This window comes from Denticeps clupeoides, chromosome 4 (genome assembly GCF_900700375.1).
Source record: "Denticeps clupeoides chromosome 4, fDenClu1.1, whole genome shotgun sequence".
Classification (NCBI taxonomy): Eukaryota; Metazoa; Chordata; class Actinopteri; order Clupeiformes; family Denticipitidae; genus Denticeps; species Denticeps clupeoides.
In genome coordinates this window covers 23331159-23354916 of record NC_041710.1, presented here as the reverse complement: position 1 = coordinate 23354916, position 23758 = coordinate 23331159, and the positions used below count along the sequence as shown (strand labels likewise).

The 23758-nt window shown below is 44.0% G+C and overlaps 3 protein-coding genes across 3 annotated transcripts; 1 reads left to right on the top strand and 2 right to left on the bottom strand.

Annotated features, from left to right (window-relative positions):
• Nucleotides 1-1611: 1611 nt before the first annotated feature.
• On the bottom strand, nucleotides 1612-4882 carry rtn4rl2a (reticulon 4 receptor-like 2 a). Its single transcript, XM_028976942.1, has 3 exons — nucleotides 4670-4882; nucleotides 4085-4311; nucleotides 1612-3906 (listed from the first exon to the last, which is right to left on the bottom strand). Exons 1-3 carry the CDS (start codon nucleotides 4725-4727, stop codon nucleotides 2812-2814), a joined length of 1380 nt encoding a protein of 459 aa, XP_028832775.1. The 5' UTR covers nucleotides 4728-4882; the 3' UTR covers nucleotides 1612-2811.
• Nucleotides 4883-14655: 9773 nt separating this feature from the next.
• Nucleotides 14656-17190, bottom strand: crybb1l2 (crystallin, beta B1, like 2). Its single transcript, XM_028976530.1, has 6 exons — nucleotides 17147-17190; nucleotides 16689-16789; nucleotides 16216-16334; nucleotides 15964-16096; nucleotides 15706-15848; nucleotides 14656-15419 (listed from the first exon to the last, which is right to left on the bottom strand). Exons 2-6 carry the CDS (start codon nucleotides 16782-16784, stop codon nucleotides 15248-15250), a joined length of 663 nt encoding a protein of 220 aa, XP_028832363.1. The 5' UTR covers nucleotides 16785-16789; nucleotides 17147-17190; the 3' UTR covers nucleotides 14656-15247.
• A 2558-nt stretch (nucleotides 17191-19748) lies between these two features.
• On the top strand, nucleotides 19749-23034 carry cryba1l2 (crystallin, beta A1, like 2). The gene is made up of 6 exons (XM_028976531.1): nucleotides 19749-19890; nucleotides 20166-20244; nucleotides 20778-20896; nucleotides 21322-21463; nucleotides 21731-21873; nucleotides 22059-23034. The coding sequence occupies exons 2-6, from the start codon at nucleotides 20170-20172 to the stop codon at nucleotides 22204-22206; spliced, it is 627 nt and encodes a 208-aa protein (XP_028832364.1). The 5' UTR covers nucleotides 19749-19890; nucleotides 20166-20169; the 3' UTR covers nucleotides 22207-23034.
• The last annotated feature ends 724 nt before the right edge of the window (nucleotides 23035-23758 follow it).

The following is a 23758-nucleotide window of genomic DNA, read 5'->3' as shown; positions in this document are numbered from 1 at the left end:
CGTACTGTGGCAGTGAAGTGCCGTTCTATTAGGCTCTGAGACAAAGTGTTGCATGGTAACTGCATAGTGGACTTCGAAGTACACCATGATGAAAGACAGGAGATCGAAAAGGAGAATAAAAGAGAGAAATCGAATATTCTTCTGGCTGGCGTCCAGCCTTGAATGAAAAAATTACACCCACTCAAATTAATTTTTTTTTGAAAATCACAGATCATTTATTCTTCCCTTTGTTGAGAATGCAATACATCTGTATCACAAAAATAAAAAAAAATGACAGCCTTCTTTGTTCACCCTCACATCCAGACAGGCGTGGTAAACAACAAACACACCGGCATTCAGAATACACACTTTTGGGTATGAAGGTATAACTAGTGCTTTGGTCATCTGAAAGTGACTTGAACAGAAAATGTCACTTGAGAGCACCTGAACGCAGTTTGACCTCACCCTAACGGGGTTGCTGGTTGAAACAAGCAGACCAATGAAACACACGACATTGTTCTCTATCACAGTTAGTGCCGCTGGTAGGCGTGGACAACGGCAGATAAGAACTGGGCTGTGGTGGCACACGTTGCAATCCCGAGCCTGTGCAGTTTCACACATTATTATTATTATTATTTTTTATTTCATTTTCCTTCCTTCACCTTCTTCACAGACCAAGCCTCAGCTGAAAATGAAAGATCCCGTGGGTGCAGATGTGCACTTGGAATGCTTTCCTCCTCGTGCCACTTCTCACTTTTGTCCAGTTTCACTCTTCTCTTTATATTCTCCCTCTCTCAATCTCTCGCTGTCTCCCACCTACTCTCCCACACAGCCACCCTCACACTTCCTCGCTGCGACTCTGCCAGACCTTGCCCTCTCAACCTCTGCAATGTTCTGCTGCCTATGCAGTGCTTGAAGGCAAATAAACATTACTTTATAAGTGCATGACATTCTCTATGCATCATTAAATTAAGCAAAAACAAAAAAAGTGAAAAAGTGGACGGAAAAGTGGATATACTGTAAAGATGATGCAAAGATGCCAAGATGAAACGGAAAAAAAAAAAGCCGTAGCATGCATTCTGAAAAAAAAGTAAGAAAAATAAGACGATTAAAGTTGAGGAACATGTGAGGGGGACGAGTGCGAGGGCGATGCAAGTGAGAGGAAGTCCATATTTGGCAATTGGGAGTATAGCATCCCCAAATCCTTCTCTGTTCTCTTCACACGCCTTCTTTTTGAACGTCAGGTCACAGCCAACATATTGGCGTGTCTGAGACCCATATGTCAGTCTGTCAGCAGGTCTGGAGCAGTAAATGGCTCCATTTACTCCCGATTCCCAAGCAGCAGTGCAGTTTACACTACCTCTCTCCATCCTTTAAGATTTCATGCAGTTGTTCCTAACTCTTAGTAAAGGGACTGGTGTTGAGTCCATCTGCTGATTTTAAGCTTCTTGAATTGTTGAGATCGACAGATTTCAAGCCCAGTGTAGTTTTTGAGTGCTAGGAGTATGTTGTCAGGTCAAAGATGAAGAATAAAGTACTAGGGGTGAAGAAGTGTTTAACGTTTCCCAAGACCTATGACTTTGTGTCTAAAGGAAGTGAGGCACCGGCCAAAATTATGAAACAAACAATTCGTTTTTTAAAAGATAAAACAAATCTATTTCAAATAAAAAAAACACATTCATGCATCCATTAAAAAACTGCATACATTTTCCATCTTGGATTATTCTCCATACATCATATTGCATCAAATTGAGGTGACAACAAAAATGACAGCACTCACAGGAACAACCAGTACAGAAACCTGACATGAAGCTGTTATGTACAGTTGTGCTCTCCGTGACTAAATATTTACAGGACATGAGACATGGTGGCAATGCTGGTGTACACGGACTTGGACATGGACAGGGAATTATCAAATGAAACGTAGCTTCACGACCCCCTCTAATCGTCTCTGACTTGGGCGTGCTTTCTTTCTTCTTGGCATGGTAGCTCCTCACTCTTCAGTGTTCGGCACACTCCTCCTCTCTTTCTCACATTATTTTTTTTCGCCAACACTCTCCTTAAGATGCCATCTGGCTTCTCTACCATTTTGCATCGCTCTTCCTTCACGCCTTCACAGTTTCTCCTCTTTTCTCTATGTGAAGAAGCAGCGAAACCTGAATGCTCCACTGACTCTGACTTGCCGTTCCAGAACAATCACTTTTTCACCTACAACCACGTGGCATCAAGGTCTTGTGTCTTTTTTTGCTGACTGGATTACAGTAGTAATGTCAGACACACCGATGGCACCAGTGAATGAGGAACAGTGCTGATTGTGGTTTCGAACAGCAGCAGCTCTGTGTGGAGGAGACTCTGGCACTTGCAGTAACAGTACGACTGGCCCTAGCTGTAGTGGAACTAGCTGGCTGTAACGCTGTAGCACAAATCACAACGGTCACAGTAGCACATATAGCAGCAGGGTATCAGGGAGGTAATGAAGGAGAACGCAGAATTAGAGATGGAAAGCCTGCATTGACTGTGGTGATGCGTGTACGTGTCCACAGGCACAACGTAAAGAGTTCCAGACTGACCTGTCAGTACTGGACCTTGAAGCAGTGCAGTGACATGATCTGCACTGCCATCTAACCCAGATCCCCTAATCCACCAACTGTATCCTATATCAGTGTAGTGCCCTCTACTGACCAGAAGTTGTAGAGGCTCAAACTGAACAGAACAAAGATACAGATGTCTGGCAGATGGTTTCTAGAGGCATCAGGGTGGGTTTCTGAGAGCAGAGCAATAAACAGGAATCCCCATAAGGGACAAAGCAAACGTCTAACACAGTTAAACAGTTCAGCCGAAGAGAAGGTGGAAGGAGACAGTGAGTGCAGACAAGGAGAGCATAAAGGGGAGGGGGGAGGAGCTGGACAGAGAAGAGAAGGATGCCGAGGACGAGGGTGGCAGGATGTCAAATTCTGATGGGCACTCCAGCTCGAAGCAGCGCACAGAGGTGGCACCAGCGTCCTCGTTGCCATAGTTGGCCCAGTACTCCTCTGGGTCCAGCTTGGGGAGAAGGGCCTCATCCTCACTCAGCTCATACTTGGTGGAAGTGGTCTTACCGCCACCAAATGGAAACGACTTGATGGTCTCAGAGGTCTTCTCGAAGACGCCCTTGGAGGAGGACACTGGCTTGTGCTTGGAGAACCACCAGCGGGTCTTGGTGCTGAAGGTGGTGGTGGTGCTTCCAGCCAGAGAGCCTGGGTCGGGCAGTGGGCAGGGGGCGAAATCCATCTCCCGCAGGAAGCGCAGGTCTGTGCCACGGCGTGGGGAGGGTGAGGCGCAGACCAGCTCGGAGCTGGAGACACGGTTGTTGCGGAAGAACTCCCACAGAGGGCGAGCTTCGCAGCCACAGGACCAGGGGTTGCCGTTGAGCCGCAGGAACTGGATGGACCCCACATCGCGCATGGCCTGGCCGGGCAGCTCTGCCAGGGAGTTGTTGAAGAGGAAGAGCATGGTGAGGCGGCCCAGGTCGCGGAAGGCGCGTCGGTTGACCTGGCGGACGCGGTTGTCGTGGAGCAGCAGCCGGTCCAGGTTGACCAGGCCGCGGAACACGTTCTCTGACAGCGTGCGGATGCGATTGCCATGCAGGAACAGCTGGCTCAGGTTGATCAGATCGGAGAAGAGGTCGTCCTGAAGGAAGTGCAGCTGGTTCTCCTGCAGGTAGAGGAACTGCAGGCTGTAGAGCTTGTGGAAGATGTCGTGGGGCAGCGCCGCCAGCCGGCACCGGTGCATGTGCAGGCTCTGCAGCTTCTCCAGGCCACGGAAGGCACCGCCTTCCAGGCGCCTCAGGTGGGGATTGTCACCCAGGTCCAGCTCCTCCAGGTCACGCAGCTCACTGAAGGCACCAGCCTCGATCCAGGTGATGTTGTTGGAGAACAGCCAAAGGACCTGCAAGAAGCATGGGAATGGAGAGAAGGGGCAGAGAGAATAAGAAATAAGAGGGTGGAGTATGGAAGGAAAGAGGTTGATACAGAGAGAACAAAAACAATAGAAATGATGTTTGAACACCGATTGACACTTTTTGTATAGTGCACATATGTGTACGCAAGTCAGGTGACTTTCTTACCTGAGTTCCAAAGCCAAAGGTCCCCACTCTCAGCTCAGTAATGCGGTTGTTCTGCAGAAAGACCCGCTGGGACTCGTAGGGCACACCGGTTGGTACGGTGGTCAGGTTCTGCGCTTGACAGCTGATCGTCATTGGGCTTGGGTAGCAAACACATAGTTTTGGGCAGCCCTGAACAGGACCTGCTTTCACCAAAACAAGCCAGACCACAAGCCACAGCGAAAGGCCGTCTAAAAGACAGAGAAAGGAGTCACAAAGGGAAAAAAAAGGTTAAAACACTCCACTGTAAAGTAAATGGCACACAAACAGTGCTTCTTCAGAATGTAGCGGCCCCATTTAGCTCAATGCAATGGTCCTTTTATTCGGAAAAAAAGTATTTTCTTTGCCAATCATGTCAAGTGTTCAGGCGAGAATTAACGTCACACAAACCTCTGCGTTTTATGATGCGTAAAAGAAAGTCGCCAAAAGTTGCGCGTAAGTTGCGCATTGCATTTTCTCACCATCGTTAAAGTAGATATCACACATACAAGTCGTAAGACTCTTTAAATAAGCTAAAAAGATGAAAAGTAAGAGCAGGTCGGGACTCACAGCTGAAGTTGTGCGCGCTGGGGAACCGCCGGCTCCGTGACATCGCGGCGACTTCCATTCCGAACCAAAGCCGAAAGCGAGTTAGCCTAATCGGGCGAAAGACTGCCTGCTATCTCCGCTGGAGCTCTGGTTCTCGAGTCGGAGCGGCTGAGAGAGTGCCGAGCCGTGCGTCCGGGGCTCGGTTTATACCCCGGGCTGCCGGCGCGCCCACGCCAGTGGGCACCTCGGAATCTCTCTACGTCACCGCGCGCGGGAGGCGCGCGCAATGGGCGGGGCCGCCGGGGATTCTGGGAGCAGATGAGCAGCGGGAGGGTGGACAGGCCGGCGCTGGAGCTGCGCCCGGAGAAGCGCTGACTGGGAGGGGAGCAACGCGTATGGCCAGTTTCCTGCTCACAGCTAACAGGATTCTCCAAACACCAAATTTGGACAAGAAAAAAAAAAAACCTCAACAACACGTGGCAGTTTCATCCATGCATGATTTGGAGTAAGTGTGTGTTTCGGGGTAGATTTTCAACTGTTCATTACATAAACACACCTACTGTATTTTTCCAGCTTCACCACTGTACTAAACAAGAACATCATTACTGCGAGCATCATCTGTAGTAGCCTGGAGGGTAACACACTCGCGTATGAACCAGAATACCTGGATTCAAACCCCACTTACTACCATTGTGTCCCTGAACAAGACACTTGACCCTGAGTTGTCTCCAGGGGGGGACTGTCCCTGTCACTACTGATTGTAAGTCGCGCTGGATAAGGGCGTCTGGAAAATTACTTCAACTATGCTTACAGGTAATGTGGATGAAAGGAGCATCTGTGTTGCTGCGAGTGGTGCGACGGTGAGTGTTCCCAAGAAGGTGATGAAGTAACAGCATGCAGACAAGGCTGAAAGACAGACGCACAGACGGGGAGTCGGTCGGTCGGGCCGGTTAGGATTTCCGCACGGTGATTCAACAACTCCCCCGTCTCTGTTTCATGTCCCGGCCACCCGTGCCTCTACCTCGCCCACGCCAACGTGATGAGAAGACGGACAAGGCTTCCCCTGCTTCGCCCACCTCGCCAGCTGTGTGTGTTTTTGTGGCTGTGTGTTCTCTAGATATGCCTCTTCACAGACAACGTTGCCCACATTCAGTGCGGATGCCAAAATGCCAAGTAAGAGAAGGAGTGCATTTGACAGGAAAAAGGATAATGGCGATGGAGAGAGGCGGACAGAGGAGTGACAGGAAATGTGTGTTTCCATTACGAATGACAAATCATATTCTGTAAAAGACACAAACGTATCGAAAAAGGAAATAGTACGATCTGAAAAAAAATACATAGTCCATTGGTGAAAACATCTTCTATTCACAGCATCAGTTGAGGGGTATATCAACCCTACAAACAAACTATTGTAGAGGCACATTCCAGTTACCGAATAAAGTAAATATAGTTTAATACTGCGCTAAAACAGTTTAATTATCTATTTGTATTTAGGTTTTAAAAATATGAACTCATACAAACACTAATACATTTCTTTAATGGACATAAAAAAAAGATGCTGTAAGTGTAAATACAGCAATAAAGTGTATGAATGTTGCGAAGACATATGCTGTGGAGCGGTAGATAAATAATACTGTAAGAAGTGTCGGAAACTCGAATAAATGCTGAAACCGGATCTTACACAGAGCTGTTCAGGCAAATTTTATTTAATTCAAATCTATGAGGCTCTCCCCATTTGGCAGGGGAAGAATCCATGTCCAGGATTGGGATGGGCCTCTGAAAATATTCTCAGTGTTGTGACTGCAGTGTTAGAAGCTGGTGAACAGGGCTCCACAGGCTTTTTTGATGATGCAACGGAGACCTTCTCTTTTCTCAGGAGTGCAGTGTAAATAGCACATCTGTTGACCAGCAGCTGTTGATCCATGAGAGGAAAGAACATTACCAAGAAGATCCATGTCCTCTTACAGGAATAGTGTGGCAAATAATGAGATCTGAGTCAATGTGAGAGCTGAGCTGATGCCCGTTCCAAACTCCACAATGCAAAACCAATCCACATACTTGCATCAAATATTATATTGAGAGATCAATCCCCTGCATATAAATATTTAATCTTTTGCCAGACATCCTTTTAATCTTTTACTGATAAGTTCAGAAACAAGATGTAAGAATATATTTAACACTTTTAATTCTCTTATAATCTTTCGTGACCTGTACCTTTACACAATTAGATTCTACTCATCAGAACCTTTTCAGCTGCTGTAGTGTGAAGGCTTCAGAACAGGACTTCATGTGGACCATGGGAAAAAAGACATAGAAAGTATTTTAAAAAAAGCATAATGTTTTTTGGGATCCATTTAGTACGAAAAAGTCCAGCATGATTTGCTATAAAATATATTCCTGGGGTTGTACAGACCTTAGCGATAAACTGACGGACATTTAAATCTCTTTAGCAGAGATAATAGTGGCAGTGGGCAGTGAGGTGCAACATTCATAATGCATCATCCACATCCCTGCAGGATGAGCCTATTCCGGTTCAGGCCTTCAGATCAGAGCTGATGGTCCAGGGTGTCATGACATCCTTGTTAGGAAGACTGTTACTGCCGCTAATGATGCACAATAATAACCCCCTACCCCTTCAAAGGCCCACCCTCTCTGTTCCCTACGTCTCATTTAAATTGTGTCTGTGTCACTTTTTTTCAGACCATAGTCCATTGCTCAATTTTTGTGCGTCACGTTATTATATTATTATTTCTCAGCCTTATTTCCCCGGCATGCCCCTTAAATAGTTTCTGCTGACCACTCGTGTCTCTTACAGTTCGGATTTTCCTGTTCTGGACGCTCACAGTGAATTTTTATTGATCTTTCTGTATCTGTGTATATCAAACGCGTGTAACTCTCTGGCACATTCTGAGCGATCTGTTCACCCCAAGCAACGACTTCTTCTTACTAGGAACCACACAAAAGATGAGTAGAAAAGGCCCAGGTTTTGAGTGAAAGACGGGAGTCGCACTTCAGACTGTAGCACAATGCCGCCTCTTCATGTTGTCGTCTCTCATCTCTGCTTTGACAAAGGCTGGTTGTGCCGCCATTGTTCTGCTGTCTGTGCATCACTGGCATACACATCGCTGGCTCCTGACACAAGCCACTCTCCGTCTTTGTCTTTTCCGCTGCCACTTCCGACTTGCCTCGCCGAACAATATCGGCCTACCCACAGCCGAGCGTCTGCCCAATGTTTTAATGTCACGTTTCCCAGTGACGTTTGGTCGGAACGTGACGTCAGACAGCATTAACTTGTGTTTTTCCGAACTTTATGAATGGTCTGTGTTGGGTCACTAATCAAATGCAGCCAAGCACCCGCGACTTCACTTCAGATTTACTTCAAGTAAAGTAAATAAACGCAGAGGTAATTACATATGTAAATTCTGTTTTAAAATTCTGAATTCCTTCTGATCTACATGCAGGCCACATATGGCTGATGAGAGGCTTGGTAATAGAATCCTGATATAATTACGCCGCAGTTCGGTCTGTGAGCCCGATTCAGCGGGGAGACCGATCATTTATTTACCAGAAGTGCTTTCAAAAGTGAGCTGAATGAAAGTGCCTCTTCATCAAATATTGAATACACTCAGAAAGCTTTAGGCGCCGGATTTTCCGAACTTGTTCTCTAATGCCGATGACTGACGTCACTCTTGCCAGCAGATAAAAATTCTCCAACTTTCAGGAAATCACAGGACCAGGGCTGATGAGAAATGTAAAGAAGTCAACTTAAACAGAAGAAGATTGGAATCGGATTGTACTGTACATCAATATGTAAATCGTTAAAGTAGCAATAAGTGCAGCAACAGATGTAACTTTATATTTGTTTCCATGCTTTATTTATATGTCTTGAGTATGTATGCATTGCTAGCTCATTCGATCATTTTTCTCTTCTTGTTTGCAGGCGTCCATGTCCTTTTTGTCCTTATAGAGTCTTTATAGAGTCTTTTCCTTGCTCTTGCTCTTTCTATCCAAACAACATCTTCCTCCTGTTTCCTTGCTGGGCCTCTTACTAAACTCAGAGTAAGCTTCCTAGAAGTACATTTTTTGGTCTGATATTTTTATATTGGTCGTTGTTAATCTGTCCAACACTGGTGTAAGCGTGCAGTCACGTGAAATAATTTTTTTATTTGCTCCCCATTCATTCAGTTCAGACTTTCAATTTCAGTCTTTTCAGCTCACCTGAACTCTCTCTCTCTCTCTCTTGGTTAAGTTGCCATTCCCCATATTTGGTCTCACTGTTATTTTTAAACCAAACCTCCCAGATATGACGCAAGAGGCACAGCCACCATCAGAATGAAAGAAACCGATAGGGAGAGATCAGATGAACAGATACATGGGGGGAGGGGGAGTGGGGCAAAAGCAGTCGATGTGCAAGATCTAATAAAAATGAAGAAAAGAGAGAAAATGGGGAGAGAGCATATGTGAGAGAGAGAGAGAGAGAGAGAGAGAGAGAGAGAGACAGACAGATAGGAAGGAATAGATAGACGGAGGGAGGGAGTGAGGGACACAACAGACAGACATTGAGACTCGCAGACTTGTTTGCTCCTCATAGCCAAATCTGTAGACACTCAAAATCTGTTGTGCCGTCAGTGAATGCGTGTATGTGTGTGTGTTTGTGTGTGTGAGCGTCTGCAGTGTGACAACAAGAGTCCTCTTTTCCAGAAGTTAATGTCTCCACGGGTTTGAGGGGCAGGGAGAGAGGGAGGGAATTAAATGAAAAAGCTGCGTACAGCGCTTGCATCACTTGGCGGAAGGCCTTTCATGGAGAGCCAGAATAGGCAGCATCTCCTGCTGCCTCAGAGCAGGCGTCTGACGCATTTCTCAGACTGGAGTGTGTCTGTGTGTGTGCATTTGCTTGTGAGTCTGTATATAAAATCCAAAACATTTCCTCTCAGGTTTCAAGGATAATGGACAAAAGAGAAACAACAGACACACACAATCAGTGAAAAGTGACTTTTCCATCAGTGTGTGAGTGATGAGGTACGATGTGCCTCTGGGACAGTGACATCATTCTTACAGATTTATGTAATCAGCTAACATTTTGTCTGAGAAAACAGGGGCAAAGATGATCTCTCTAAAAAATCCATTGGAAAACAACCTATATGACACAGCAATGATGTCAATATTTATTTATATCAGGGGGTACTGGTCATCACAACATTTTTGCATCAGAGGTTTCTGGAAATACGCACCCATGTGGGCCTGCTGAATCCTGCTTTCATCATTTTTATATAAGTTCGGAGATGAGGAAAACAAGTGGGTAAATGTCACATAAAGGAAAGGTGGTGGAGAAATTACGAAAGTGAGCGAGTGGGAGAGAGCAAGCGAGGCGGCGGTCAGTGTCTCCTGATAATCCTGCTCTTCTCCCTGTCCTCTACTGGAGGTGGGATGAACTGCAGTGCTGGTTATTACAAACCCAGAGGCTCCTTCCCACCGGCTGAAGATATTGCGTTTCATTCCCTGAGCACCTATCAAGCTGTTCATTCAATACCTCAAAAACACACACGCACCCCTACACACACTCTCTCGCTCTCTCTCACGCACACAGATGCCCACTCTAATTACACAGGTCTGGGCTGCGGATAGGGTGAGCGTGAGTGATCGTATAAACATCCTGATCACACTGCCGGCCCCTGGGACATCGCTGCTGAAGTATTTCCCTTGGTGTCGGGGCACGTTCCCGCTGACGCCACTGCATCAGCTGGAACCTGCAGAGCCCCTGACGTCAATGACAGACCAGACAGATTTAGTTGCCTGTGTCCATTGTGGGCTGAGGTTGACCTGGCATCCAGAAACAAACCTCCTTTATGAATACAATTTGAATTAGAACTAGAAAAAAACATTTTTTTGTGCATGTGTAGATGCATTATTGTGCAAAAGTCACAAGCCAGTGAAAACCAATATATACTGTATTCCAGCACCACAGACAGGGACTAATCATAATGATGGTCTCTAATCAGGGTTAACATTAACATTTTATGAAAAAAGTACACACAAAATATATGGGCCGAAAATCTATTACTTTAGGATGATTTGGTCATAAAGTGTTTGATCTGATTCCAGATGATGGTCTAAGGCACATCATGATAGGGTGTGAGTTTAATTGTTATTTGGATCCATATTTGGATAGGATCCAATATTTTGTCCCCCCCCCCCCCCAATATTCTTGCAGTAAAAACAACCTGAGGAAGTAAAAGAAGGTGGTGGATATTTAAAGAGTGCAGCATCCATCTGATCATGACTATTCATTTTACTCAAACATTCTCAAATCATATACACGGATTGACTATTTTCATGTAGATTCCATATTTATTTCTAACATTAATCATACTAAATATCATAACATAACATCTGATCACAGCCATCTTATTCTTAAATAGTCCTCCACTGGATGTGCTCCTAGCTGGTGTTTTAACCCTAATCTTCTTGAAGATCAAGCCTTTAAAACACACATCACATTTTCTTGAGACTAACGCTCTCGGACAGACACAATGCTATGCAAAACACACAAGACATATACAGTGCATCTGTAAAGTATTCACAGGGCATCACATTTTGTTACAGCCTTATTCTAAAATGGATTAATACATTTTTTTTTCAGAATTCTACACACAGCATGAAAAAAGTTTACTTGAGATTTTGGCAAATTTATTAAAAATAAAAAAACAGATAAATTACATTTACATAAGTTTTCACAGCCTTTGCTCAATACTTTGTTGATGCACCTTTGGCAACAATTACAGCCTCAAATCCTCTTTTCGAATATTATGCCACAAGCTTGACACACCTATCCTTGGCCAGTTCGGCCCATTCCTCTTTGCAACACCTGTCAATTTCCATCAGTTTGGATGGGAAGTGTTGGAGCAGCCAATGAGATGCACAATTGGATTTAAGTCTGGGCTCTGTCTGGGCCACTCGTGGACATGCAAAGATTTGTCCTGAAACCACTCCTTTGATATCTTGGCTCTGTGTTTAGGGTTGTTATCCTGCTGGAAGAGCACTCTGAAGCAGTTTTTATCCAGGATATAAAGTGCTGCAGTCATCATTCCCTCTATCCTGACTAGTCTCCCAGTTCCTGCAGCTGAAAAACATGATGCTGCCACCACCATGCTTCACTGTAGGGATGGTATTGGCCTGTTGAGCGGTGCCTGGTTTCCTTCCAACGTGTCACCTGGCATTCATACCAAAGTGTTCAATCTCTGTCTCATCAGACCATAGTAATTTATTATTAATAAATGTAATTGAAGCAACATTGAAAAGTGCCAAGCGAGGTAGTTTGGAGGAGATTGAAAAAGAACTACAAACTGGTGAATAGGTCTACAGAACTTCCCTACTCCATATATTTATACTTCCAGCTCAACTGCTACACAGCAAATTTTTGATTCGCTTCAATTTCCTAAATTATATACAGCTTCTAGGGAGAGTCTATTTAAGGGCAGATATAAAAAAGACCTGGGAATCTACAGGCCCATTGCGCTACTGAATTACGATTTAAAAATAATTACAAAAGTTTTAGCCAACTGACTCAGCAGGAATGTAGCTGGTATCATTCACCCTGACAAAACAGGATTTATTCCAACCAGGTATTCATTGTTATGTCTGTAAGATGGGGGTGTAATTGTATTGTATTTAGTGTTTCACCCACTTAAACTGACTAAGAATCACAAAACTCTTCAAATTTAAGTTTGCAGACTCTATCGGAAAATTAAAAACTATAGTTGAGCTTTGGAGAATACTGCCTATGATAGGTCGGGTAAATTAAATAAAAATTGTCAGATGGGGTTTGGGCTTGCCAATTCTCAAAAATGTATATTGGGTGGCTAATTCTAGATGCCTTCCAACTGAGGGTGTGGAGATGTTCATGCTGAGGAGAACCCCCCTGTGGTTACAGTTGGAAGCTGCTGTTGTTAAAACGTCTTCACTTCCCGCTTTTCTGTTTTCTAACTCTATCCCAGCAGTCAAGAAAATATTAAGTTAAATAAATGTAGCTTGCCGGGTTTCCATGCTCCTACAAGTCAAACCAATCATTCTTGCCATCACCGTTAGATGGTGTGTTTGGAGTCTGGAGAGAGGGGTACCAGAACGTTTTGGATTTCTACATTAATGACCAATTTACATCATTTGCCTTTTTTATTACCTCCAAGTCAGGCACTATGTCAAGGAAAATTTCTTTTTTTTTATTCTACATCCCCCACATACCCTTTTCTCGAGATCCTCCTGCTCCTTTCTGACTCTAAGCCATTAAAACCGAGCTTTTGGGCTCGTTCAGGAATCCAGTTTCTCATTCTATTAGAGAAGTTTGGGCCAGAGCAACTCAGCAACTCACATTATAGTTTAATTCAGTACTAGGTACTCCATCGATTGCATTACTCAAAAACAAAGCTGCATCATATTTTTCATCTGTGTCCCCTGTAAGTGTCGTACGGCAGTGGGTAGCACAATACAAAATTATCCCACATGCATTGTGACCTTGATGCATGGCCTTAAGTATGAAGCAGGTTCACACATGGTGCTTGTGGTACATGGTACATGGGGCAGTGTTGACCTAGAGGTTAAGAAAGCGACCCCGTAATCAGAAGGTTGCCAGTTTGAATCCCCGAACTGCCAAGGTACCACTGAGGTGCCACTGAGCAAAGCACCGTCCCCACACACTGCTCCCTGGGCGCCTGTCATGGCTACTCACTGCTCAACAACGGTGATGGTTAAAAGCAGAGGACACATTTTGTTGTGTTACCATGTGCTGTGCTGCAGTGTTTCAACATGACAATCACTTCACTTTCAATTCTGTTACTTCTGTTAACAGAGTAAGTTCGTTTTTTGTATTCTTATATATAGTTGTCTGGCAGTCCTTTTCATTTTTCAATTATTTTATCCAAGTTTTTTATTTGTTATATATGTCTAATGTTAAAACTATACATACAATAATATTTAAAAAACTAGCTGTGATTCTTCAAGTTCTGCCTCTTCAGCATGCGTGATTCCTGTTATTATAACCATACAAATTCCCATTCCCATTCCCAGATATAATATAATACAATATAATATAATAGAATTTAATATAAAATAATACAGGGTGGGTCATTTATATGGATACACCTTCATAAAATGGGAATGGTTGGTGACATTGAACACATTTTATAAGTGGTCAGAAACTTGTAAATAACTCATGAAAGTTACGTTAAAACCAAAATGGCCACTATGGTCACCACCCATCTTGAAAAGTTTGCCCCCTCACATATACTAATGTGCCACAAACAGGACGTTAATATCACCAACCATTCCCATCTTATTAAGGTGTATCCATATAAATGGCCCACCCTGTATGATATAAAGTGGCTCCAACTTCCTCTTGCTGTAATTGCTCCTGCAGCTGGGCTTTAGTGAGTTCCACCAGTGTAATGAGTGGGGTTTCTTTCAGCTGCAACAAACTGCCTTGATTTTGCCTGCGTCACCAACGCAGCACGTCACATTAAAACTAAAATAATCATTCCAACCGAAATATGTAAAAGTGTACATTTGTCAGCCTCTCAACAATCAGCTCCAGTGGAACTTGGCTTGACAGATGATGCTGATACAAAAGGACTGTCAGTGGCGGCGGATTTCTGTTTCGGATGTCATCAGCATCATTCTTTGAAACAAAGGGGCAGTTTTTTATTTTATTTTTTTTTTATGTTAAATAGAGAATACAGATAATGCACTGATTTGAACTTGTTCTCATCTTTGTAATAGTTTGCCTTTTATTTCACAGAAAAAAAATGTAATAGATAGATACAGATTGTCCAACATGCAATGTTGCATTTAATATGGGATACTCTGTATTACCCATTAAGAAATATTTATATAAAAATAGAGGACAATGACAATATACTATAGGACAAGTTCCAACATGTGAATCAGAAGAGTCCAGCCAACAAGATAGGAAGCAGTGTCACAGATTTCCATTTTATTGTGATTGAACAGGGAGCAGGTTTTGTTTACAGGATTCCATTTATTGGCCAAGGCACAGAAAACCCTACTATCTCCTCTCAAATATCGCCCCTCCCTCACCTAACCAATAGCCTCGACTCCCACAGCCACTGGATTCCTTGTATTGGGTGAATTATTTGTAAAAAGGGAGGAAAGAGTGGAAAACAGGAGGAATTAAAGGAAGAAGCAGCACAGGGGAAAGGAAGGGAAAAGGAAGAGACAGGAAGGAAAAAAAAAGACAGAAAGTTGATCCGACCTGCCACCCCAATAGTTTGTTTTTTTAATCTTTCAGAAAGTTATTTACACATCAGTGTCGTGATTACTACTATTTTTACCTCTATTTCCTATAAATATATATATATGTCTATGTTCTGATTAGAGGGTAAGGTCCTGAACTTTCACTACAAACTAAATCTTCTTCCCTTTCCTGCCTCCAAAATATTCCCCTCTTCCTCGTTCAGTGATCCGTGTATATGAACTACAGGACCATGTTGCCATTTTCATCTTCCTCTTTGCCCCCCTCTTCCCCATCTCTCACGCTCCCCCAGCAACCCGTGCCCCCACACTCCTTCTCCACCTCCACCTCTATGGCCCTCATTTGCTGGCCATGGTGTAGCAGCCATCGGGGTGCCACTGCATGTCACGAATACGGCGAACTGACTGGAACTGGGGGCAGCGGGCGCCATACTCGTTGAAGTGCCTGTAGTCACCCTTCTCCAGGAGGTACTGGCTGCCACGGTAACCTGGGTATTGGTATCCCACCCAACTGTGATAAGGGAATAGAAAAGGAAGTGGAGGATGTGTGAAATAAAGTGAAACATCAAGGGGCAAAGGGACAATGGGACAAATGAAATGGAGGTGAGGAATCAGCAATCATCTAGAAACTCATCTTAACTTCCATTATCTCTTCCAAAAAAAAAACATAAAAACTTTCAATATCTCTTCCAAGAAAAAAACATAAAAAAACACATTTACTTAGCAATAAACAAATAACATTTCCAGATTTTTGTGCTTTTAAAAATCATTTGGGATTTTCATTGGGCGGCACTCACGTTCCACAGCTGACGATAATGCTGCCCACTCTGTCAGTGAAGCCGTAGGAGAACAGGCTGGGCACATCATCATCAATGATCTCCATCTTACGGCCCTTGTACTGGCCTACCTCATACAGGCAAATCTTATGCTTCTCAGGGTCCTGAGAATGAGGCAGGAACAGGAGAGGATAGACACGGGGGGTCAGTTCGCTCATTAGAAAAAATGGCTGTAATGAATAAGAAATGAATAAGAAATGAATCTTATGGTTCAAGTACCATTCTGATGGGCCTGAAGGAGAGCAGGAAGTCATTCTTCTGGCAGTTGCTCCAGGAGTCCCAACGGGGATACTCTCCCTTCTCCAGGATGAACATCTCACCACAGAAGTTCATCTGCTCAAAGCCCACAAAACTATTGAAACAGAGACAAAAAGACAGCGAGAGGATGGAATGGGGGAATGCAGAAAAGAGGTTTTAAAAGTCTTAGACAGGTGAATTGTGTGTGTGTGTGTGTGTGTGTATACCACTCACGGGCCACACTCCACACGAAGAGAGCGAACTCTGTCCATGCCCATCTCACACACGTTCATGCACTCATTCATGATCTCAATGCAGCGGCCCTGGAAGTTCTCTTGGTCGAACACACACATCTGGGGTACAATGTGAGGAAAATTAGGCACAAAAAATGCATGTGTACATAATGCACAAAAGCACAGACACATGTATTTAATATACATGTATATACGTTTTGAAGGTTCATGACTAGGTTTGATTCTAGCACAGACCTTGGAACGCCTCTGCATATATCTATGGCAACTGTTATTCCGGCGCACTGAGAGTGATTCACTACAATGTGTACGTATGTGGGCATGTGATTTACGCATTCAGAGTGTTTTTTTTTCTCTCAGTATCTCTGTATGTAAGTATTTTATAAGTTGATGCATATGTATAGTTGCACTCTCGCCTGTTTGCGCACTGAGCTGTGTCAGCGTGATGCGATTTACCTTGTAGGACATCATGCCCATCTCAGACTTCTTGGTCTGGGCAGCCTTCCCATCAGTCTGGGAGGCGGGTTTGGACTTTTCTCCACCGGAAGACATGATGCCTGAATGAAAATGAAAGATGATTAATGTGACAGTGAAGTAATCTAACTAAATAACTTCACTCCAGGGGTGAAAAAACCATTTCAGCATAAAAAAACAACTTCCTCTCAAGTTGCACTGAATATTTAAAAAATATTACAAATATTAGGCATGCATTTCTAGACAAACGTAGCTGAGCCAACGCTGTGAACTGAGAGTGTAAGAATGCTTATGATTTAATAACTGACAAAAATACACCAATAGTATTTCAATGGCACTTTTGTCATTCATTGTTATAATATTCCTGAGTGCTTTTTGATAAGTTCTGTGTTGTGCACCACCTGTTGCTACTCCTTGTGTGTTTCTTTGTCTTCTCTTACCTTTGGATGTGTGTAGGGGAGTAGGTGCTCTCTCGCTCTGAGTGACTGTGTGTGTGTCGCCTGCTGTGGCCTGCAGTGTTTTTATACGCTGGCGCTCTACGAGGGGGGATTAGAGCGAGAGAAACAAACCCGCTGAGCCCACAGGAGCCAAAGAATGGAAATCACTCCATCATCACTTGATAGATATATAGAGAGAGAGAGCAGTAAGAGCGAGTTTTGAGGAGGGTTCTTTACATTTGAGAAACTGCAGGAAATAAGGAAGAGAAGGATAAAGGGAAGACACTGGGGGAGCAGGATGAAGCAATGGTTGTGATTGGTGGAGATCGTCAAGAGATGTGCCCTCAAAAGCCATCCGCAATTCTGTTCCCACTTCCAAAATACATCAGTAGAAATAAGCCAGACTGGACTATTAAATTTCAGTAAAACGTTAGCACTGCTGTGGAAACCTATGCAATTAATTTTTTTTTACAAATAGACAGTGTTTGGCAAGAATAGAATGTAATGTTTGCAGAACACTTTTACAAACCATGCACATCATGCATTTTTTAAATTAATTTTTTTAAGTTATTTATTTGGTACATCACTACTGGTTTACTTTTCATTGCGTAGTACGTCTAGGTGGTGAATTTATCAATTACCTGAAGCTTATCAGCATCTAAATAAATGTCTCGTGAATATATTTACTACTGACTGTCATCCACACGGGAGCATCACAGCACCCTCACCCACTTGAGATTTATGACTAATAAAATGTGACAGTAGTGTAAGTAACATGTGAAGCCCCATGCGGGACTGACTGATTTATGGAACATCCTTCATAAAGCTGGCTACATTAGCATCAGTGTTTATAAACTATAAACATATTACTATTGTAGGCTATCTAGCACATCTGAAGTATATTTAATATGTTTGTGTCATAGCAGAGGTATTTTAATAGTAATACCTTTATGTTACTGCCTTCCAAATATGTAATTTTTACATCCCAAACCTGCTTAAAGGACTCAGTACAGAGGCCAAATACATGTGTCTGCCACTCTTTTATGATGCTATTCCTGTTTACACACATGATGCCAAGCAAAACAGATATTTTGACCACGGGCATCAGTGGTGAAAGTGCTGTGGGTGTCAGTTATGAGATATTATGCACAAAACCCAGAGTTGAGTGTTTCAGGGATTTGACAGGGTCAGGCCTGTTCAGGCAGAGAGGTGACATGCCTAAAAAGATTGTTGACCTGAGCAACTAAAAACATATTTACTGGTTTAATTATGTGAAAACCACCACAGTTGTCAAGATCTGGAGAACAGAGTTAACAAACCTTTACCAATTATTCTCTTGATATTTGGCAGTAATCCTGGTAAAAACTGAATAGGCACTCGGCTCTCTTCTCGATGACAGGCTTGACTTGAGTCATTATCATTATCACAATGCCACCAAATGTGCATAATAAAAGCTGTGTCTGATTTTCTGTGCCCTGACAATTTACTAAATTATGAATTCAGAGAAAGAGTCAGCTTTGGTTTCTGTATGGGGTTTAACCTGTGAGAAGTACTCATGCTTCAACTTTAATCTTCCTTATTGCTTTTTTTTTTTTTTATAAATTTAGATATTTTAGTGATCACACTTTATGTTAAGGGTGCTTGTGCCAAGATAACAGCATTAAACGTCTGTTAAAGTGCATTGCATACACAGCCTACACACTGTTACACAATATGTCTTACATGCTGCTGCTCTATATATAATTTTATAAATGCACACAATCTTGTATTGGCCTACATAAAGAGTTTACTTTGCATATATAGAACTACTTGACATCTTCAGCAGGACCAGGTTAGAGTTGAAAAGACCACATGCGCACACAGCCTTTAAATGTCTGTGGATGTACAGTAACTGTGGGGTGTGTGAGCATAGATGGACCCTCTGTAATTCAACTGAGCATTCCGCTCACTCAGTCTAATGTACTGGGTGAGCAAGTGTATGTGTTAACAGTGGAGGTTGTTGGTACGGAGGCAGTACGAAGAAAGACCCCCTCGCCACTTCTCATTTCCTTCGCAGATTTGTGTCATGGGTCAGGGGTGACACAAGGTGAGCAGGCTGCCAGGCCGCGGCACAAGCCGTGAGGCAGCACATTGGCTGTGCCCTGGGTCAACATAAATTATGTAAGGAAAGGAAGCGTTCCCAGCCAGCTAGACTCACTTCAGATTTGCCCCCGAAATAATACATTACTACAACATTACTATACGTACAAATGCTTACAAATTCATGAAGCACAGACAGATATCTATTTATTGTATGTGGAGGCTCTGCCTTCTCAATCCACCTTCAAATTTTGCATTCATCTGCCACAGATGTGGGTCGGTGACTACAGTCCAGCACACGCTGCAGCGTTGACCCGTAAATCCACTCATTGTTGACCTATAGGCCGGCCATTGTGCTCTATACGATGGAGTGTGCTGACCTATACTCCTCTGTATAGCGCCAGCGCGTCTATACTCCTCTAATTCGCCCAGTCAGCAGGCCGCACCGCGGCACACCACACACAAAGAGTGCGGGAGCCAGCGGGGCCCCATGAGCAAGACCCCCATACCAACGGGGCGGGGCCTCGCGACCTGCTCACATCTGGTGTGGCGACACACCAGCAACCGTGGTGGCTGGTATAAAACCCAAGCGCCAGATAATCGCAAAACTCTGCCTTATAGAGGATTGGCTGCACTGCTTTCGTTCCCCTGGGAAAGTCACTATCCAGGTAAGAGGTGCAATGGATGGATGGTGATTAAGATATATTAAGAGATTTTATATTTTTTTATTAAAAACAAAAACTGTAAACTATGGTTATGTGATTCATATAGTTAAATTATTTTTTTTAAACATAGGATTTAATTATATCTTAGTTATTTCATTTTGATTTAGTTATTTGAAAAATGAATTTGAAATATATGCTTTAAAATAATAAATGAATATTATCCATGGCCATGTCTGTGAAGATGAAAGCCTTTATTTTTTTTATACCCCTTAACACAGTAAAATGAAGAGAGCTACAAGGAACTACATGACCAACACCATGGTCCAGTCTGGGATGGGCATGGCCCCCTTTTTTAAGGTAGGTCTGTTTGTTTTCTACACTTATGTAGAAAGGACAGCTTGTGCAAACATTGATCGCAGTGCCCTGGACAAACACACACTCACTTATTTGGGGCATGTCTATTAATGGCCTGCACGTTTAAATTCAGCTCGCAGACAGCTGCATCAGAATATTTTCCTCTTACGGTGAATTTTTAGCTGCTTCACTGACGGTGAGAAGTCTAGGTCCGCAGGCGAAAGACGTCAGTGACACTGGCACCAGCATACTTATTAGTCTCATGGACGTTTCCTCCAGTCAATCATAAGTTTATGTTCACAAAAGTGTTACGTCCAAGAGCCAGTAATAATCCTTACGAAATAATTAAGCCTACTTTGGGGGTGCATATCTTTGTTTTATTCGTGGAAAACCTTTTTTAGGGCAAAAAATAAGAAGACAGAACAAAAGGCGGTAGACAACCATAAATATTGGATTGGAGTTTTCACACACATAAACATGCACACCGACACATGGATTCTGAACTCGCAACTAACGCGGGCCTGTGTCCTGCTCAGATGACCGTGTTCGAGCAGGAGCACTTCCAGGGCAAGTGTCAGGAGTTCACCTTCGAGTGCTGCAACATCAAGGACTGCGGCTTCGACAACATCCGCTCCGTCCGCGTGGAGAGTGGCGCGTGAGTCTTACCGAGTGCGTTAAGGTGTGAACGAAAGTCGCAGAGACAGAGAGGGAGACAAATACAAAGAGTTGTGCAAAGCGCAGCAAGACAAAACAATACAAAACAAAAAAAAAAACTGAAAAAGGTGTGGGCTTCAGGGAAAAGAGAAAGTTCCATTTTCTACATTTCCTGTATTCTTTCTCTATTTGAACATTTCCGGGGCGCTGAGCATAGCCGGACCATTCCGTTTAAAACAGGCATGATTCTTCCTCTCTTTCTCTGCGCTTTGACCAACATTCCCCCCAAGTGTTTTCCTCTCTCTGGATGTACCTGGTAAATATGGCACTCGCCTCCTCCTCCTCTTCAAGCTTTTTGTATCTTACTCCACACATATCTGTATGGTGCAAATCTGCACAAACTCCATCTCTCCACTCTTCCTGTAGCTGGGTGGGCTTTGAGCACCACGACTTTGAGGGCCAGCAGTTTATCCTGGAGAGAGGAGAGTACCCCCACTGGGACGCCTACAGCGGCAGCCTGTCCTACCATGTGGAGTGGATGATGTCCTTTCGCCCCATCTACTGTGCTGTGAGTGTGTTTGTGTGTGTGAGTGATGTCAGATTTTTTGTCATTCCCTCCCACAGGAGGAGTCATGCAACCTTTCAGTGGGAGACTTGCATGAGCTACGCGAAAAGCTGTGTGTGTGTGTGTGTGTGTGTTTGTGAGATTTACACTCCCTCTCCCAGTTTCACCACCGCTATGTGATCTTTCTGAGCGTGAGAAATTCACAGGCCTCAGGGCGCTTTCTGTGCAAATCAACTCTCACCGTCTTTTCTTTTTCCCGCTCCCTCTCAGTCTCACCAGAGCAGCCGCATGATGATCTTCGAGAAGGAGAACTTCCTGGGCCGCAGCGTGGAGCTGTGCGATGACTACCCCTCCCTGCAGGCCATGGGCTGGTGTGGCATTGAAGTGGGCTCCATGCACATACAGTGCGGCGCGTGAGTCAACCTGTGCACCTCTCACTGCCAATACTGTACGATAAAATCCGCCTCCCGGTCCATCGCCACACGCCATACTAAATTATGTGCATAATTACTCTTCTGACTCTGGATTTCATGCCTATGAAGTGTTATTACATTCCAAGAAAAAGCACCTTGTAACGTTCCCTCCTTCGCCCCTCCAGCTTTGTGTGCTATGAGTACCCCGGCTACAGAGGCCAGCAGTACATTATGGAGTGCGACAGGCACAGCGGAGACTATCAGTACTGGAAGAACTGGGGCTCTCACTGCCAGACCCCCAAGATCCAGTCCATCCGAAGGATCCAGCACTAAAGAGAGAAATGGAACCACAGACAAGGATGGTGGGGAAGGGAGGGGGTGTCGGGAGTAAATGGAGAAGAGGAAGGGGGGAGCAAAAAGAACCAACACAATCCACCGCAGGCAGTTCAAAACCAGCAGCAGTCATTTGCACATCAAAGATGTCACAGAAGTGACGTCACCACAGGTTTACACTCAGCCATGAGTCAGTTCGACCCAGTAAACGCCTCCACAGCGTACCATGGGACACTTTGGATCTCTGTGCCCGCTGACACAAGTCAAGATGCAAGAACAAATGTTCAGTGTCTGCCCTTTCACCCGCATTGAACACACACAAGCATAATCTCTCTCCCACACACACACATACAGGGACACGCCTAAAACCAAGCATGAGGCAAAAGACGGCCAAGATCAGAAAAGGAGACATAATCACATGTTGGCTTTGTAGAATATGTACTGCAATAGGAGACAAGAAATTAAATCACTTTGGAATTCTAACAAACGAACACTAGAGTTTCTGGTAACTTATGTAAAAGCTGTTGGAGAGATTCATAAGATCTTTGTGGGACACAAACATCTCAGCTACGCCGAATCATGTGCAGAAGGCCTCCTTGTGGGCTGCTGCGCCGTAGTGCTCCAGCTGGGGGCAGTCTAGGGTCCCGCTGAATTCTGCCACTGAATTGTGCCCTTGCCTGTGAGTAGGAGGAGGGATCATGCTTATGAAACTGTGGACAGACCACCACCAAATCTGGATCGCACTAGTCTCTGATGACGTGGGATTTCTGTATGAGGCAGATGGGGGGTGAGACTGTGTGCGTTTGTGGGGGCAGGCAGTGCGCCAGAGACCAATAAACTAATGCTCACCTCAAACTTGCACATGAGCTTTTTTTAAACAGATTGTATTTATGCATCTGTGTGTGTGTGTGTGTGTGTGTGTAATATACTTGTTTAACCAGTTAGTTAAACAGTGGTTGTTTAACACATCACATTATTACAGGAGACATGACGTGCTGCCTCGACAGACATAACTATATCGATTCTTGAAAACAGAGAGTTGTGATCGTGAGAAAAGCCGAGACGTCAGCAATGGCAAGTAACATTCCATGGAAGAACGCAGTGGTCTGGATGGAATATGAGCCCAGATCAGACGGACGAAGTCACTCTGTAGGCGAGCACCAGTGACTTTGTATGTCTATGAATAGTAGGGTGACGTGCCTTTTTTTTTTTTGGTTGAATGAAAACCAGACGAGCCACAGCATTCTGGACCATCTGTAAGGGTTTCATTGTCAAAGCTGGAAGGCACCGAGGTGTGAAATAACCATAGCCTATACCAGGATTTTATGTAACATAAGGTCTGATTTTCCTGATATTGTACAGTGCAATGTGACAAAACCGTGACAGAGGTGCCCGGAAAAAGGATAGTTCATAAATCATGACAGCCGGGTAGCTGGTAGGTGCAATGGATGAGGAATCAATTTTAAGATTTTAATATGACGAATGGAGGATTAGGCTCGTATGATGAGGAGCTCAGTTTTGAGGTGCTCCTTCCATGAGGGTATGTCTGAGA

Bases quoted from the DNA above. Each gene is read 5' to 3' on its own strand.
- rtn4rl2a (XM_028976942.1), bottom strand. From the start codon at position 4,727: ATGGAAGTCGCCGCGATGTCACGGAGCCGGCGGTTCCCCAGCGCGCAC. The intron at 4,312-4,669 runs GTGAGTCCCGAC...TCTGTCTTTTAG, and splicing joins CAGCGCGCACAACTTCAGCT to ACGGCCTTTCGCTGTGGCTT. The intron at 3,907-4,084 runs GTAAGAAAGTCA...TGCTTCTTGCAG, and splicing joins CCTTTGGCTTTGGAACTCAG to GTCCTTTGGCTGTTCTCCAA.
- crybb1l2 (XM_028976530.1), bottom strand. From the start codon at position 16,784: ATGTCTTCCGGTGGAGAAAAGTCCAAACCCGCCTCCCAGACTGATGGG. The intron at 16,097-16,215 runs GTGAGTGGTATA...CTGTTTCAATAG, and splicing joins CTTCGTGTGGAGTGTGGCCC to TTTTGTGGGCTTTGAGCAGA. The intron at 15,849-15,963 runs GTACTTGAACCA...CCTCATTCTCAG, and splicing joins CCTTCAGGCCCATCAGAATG to GACCCTGAGAAGCATAAGAT.
- cryba1l2 (XM_028976531.1), top strand. From the start codon at position 20,170: ATGAAGAGAGCTACAAGGAACTACATGACCAACACCATGGTCCAGTCT. The intron at 20,245-20,777 runs GTAGGTCTGTTT...TGTCCTGCTCAG, and splicing joins GCATGGCCCCCTTTTTTAAG to ATGACCGTGTTCGAGCAGGA. The intron at 20,897-21,321 runs GTGAGTCTTACC...CTCTTCCTGTAG, and splicing joins GTCCGCGTGGAGAGTGGCGC to CTGGGTGGGCTTTGAGCACC.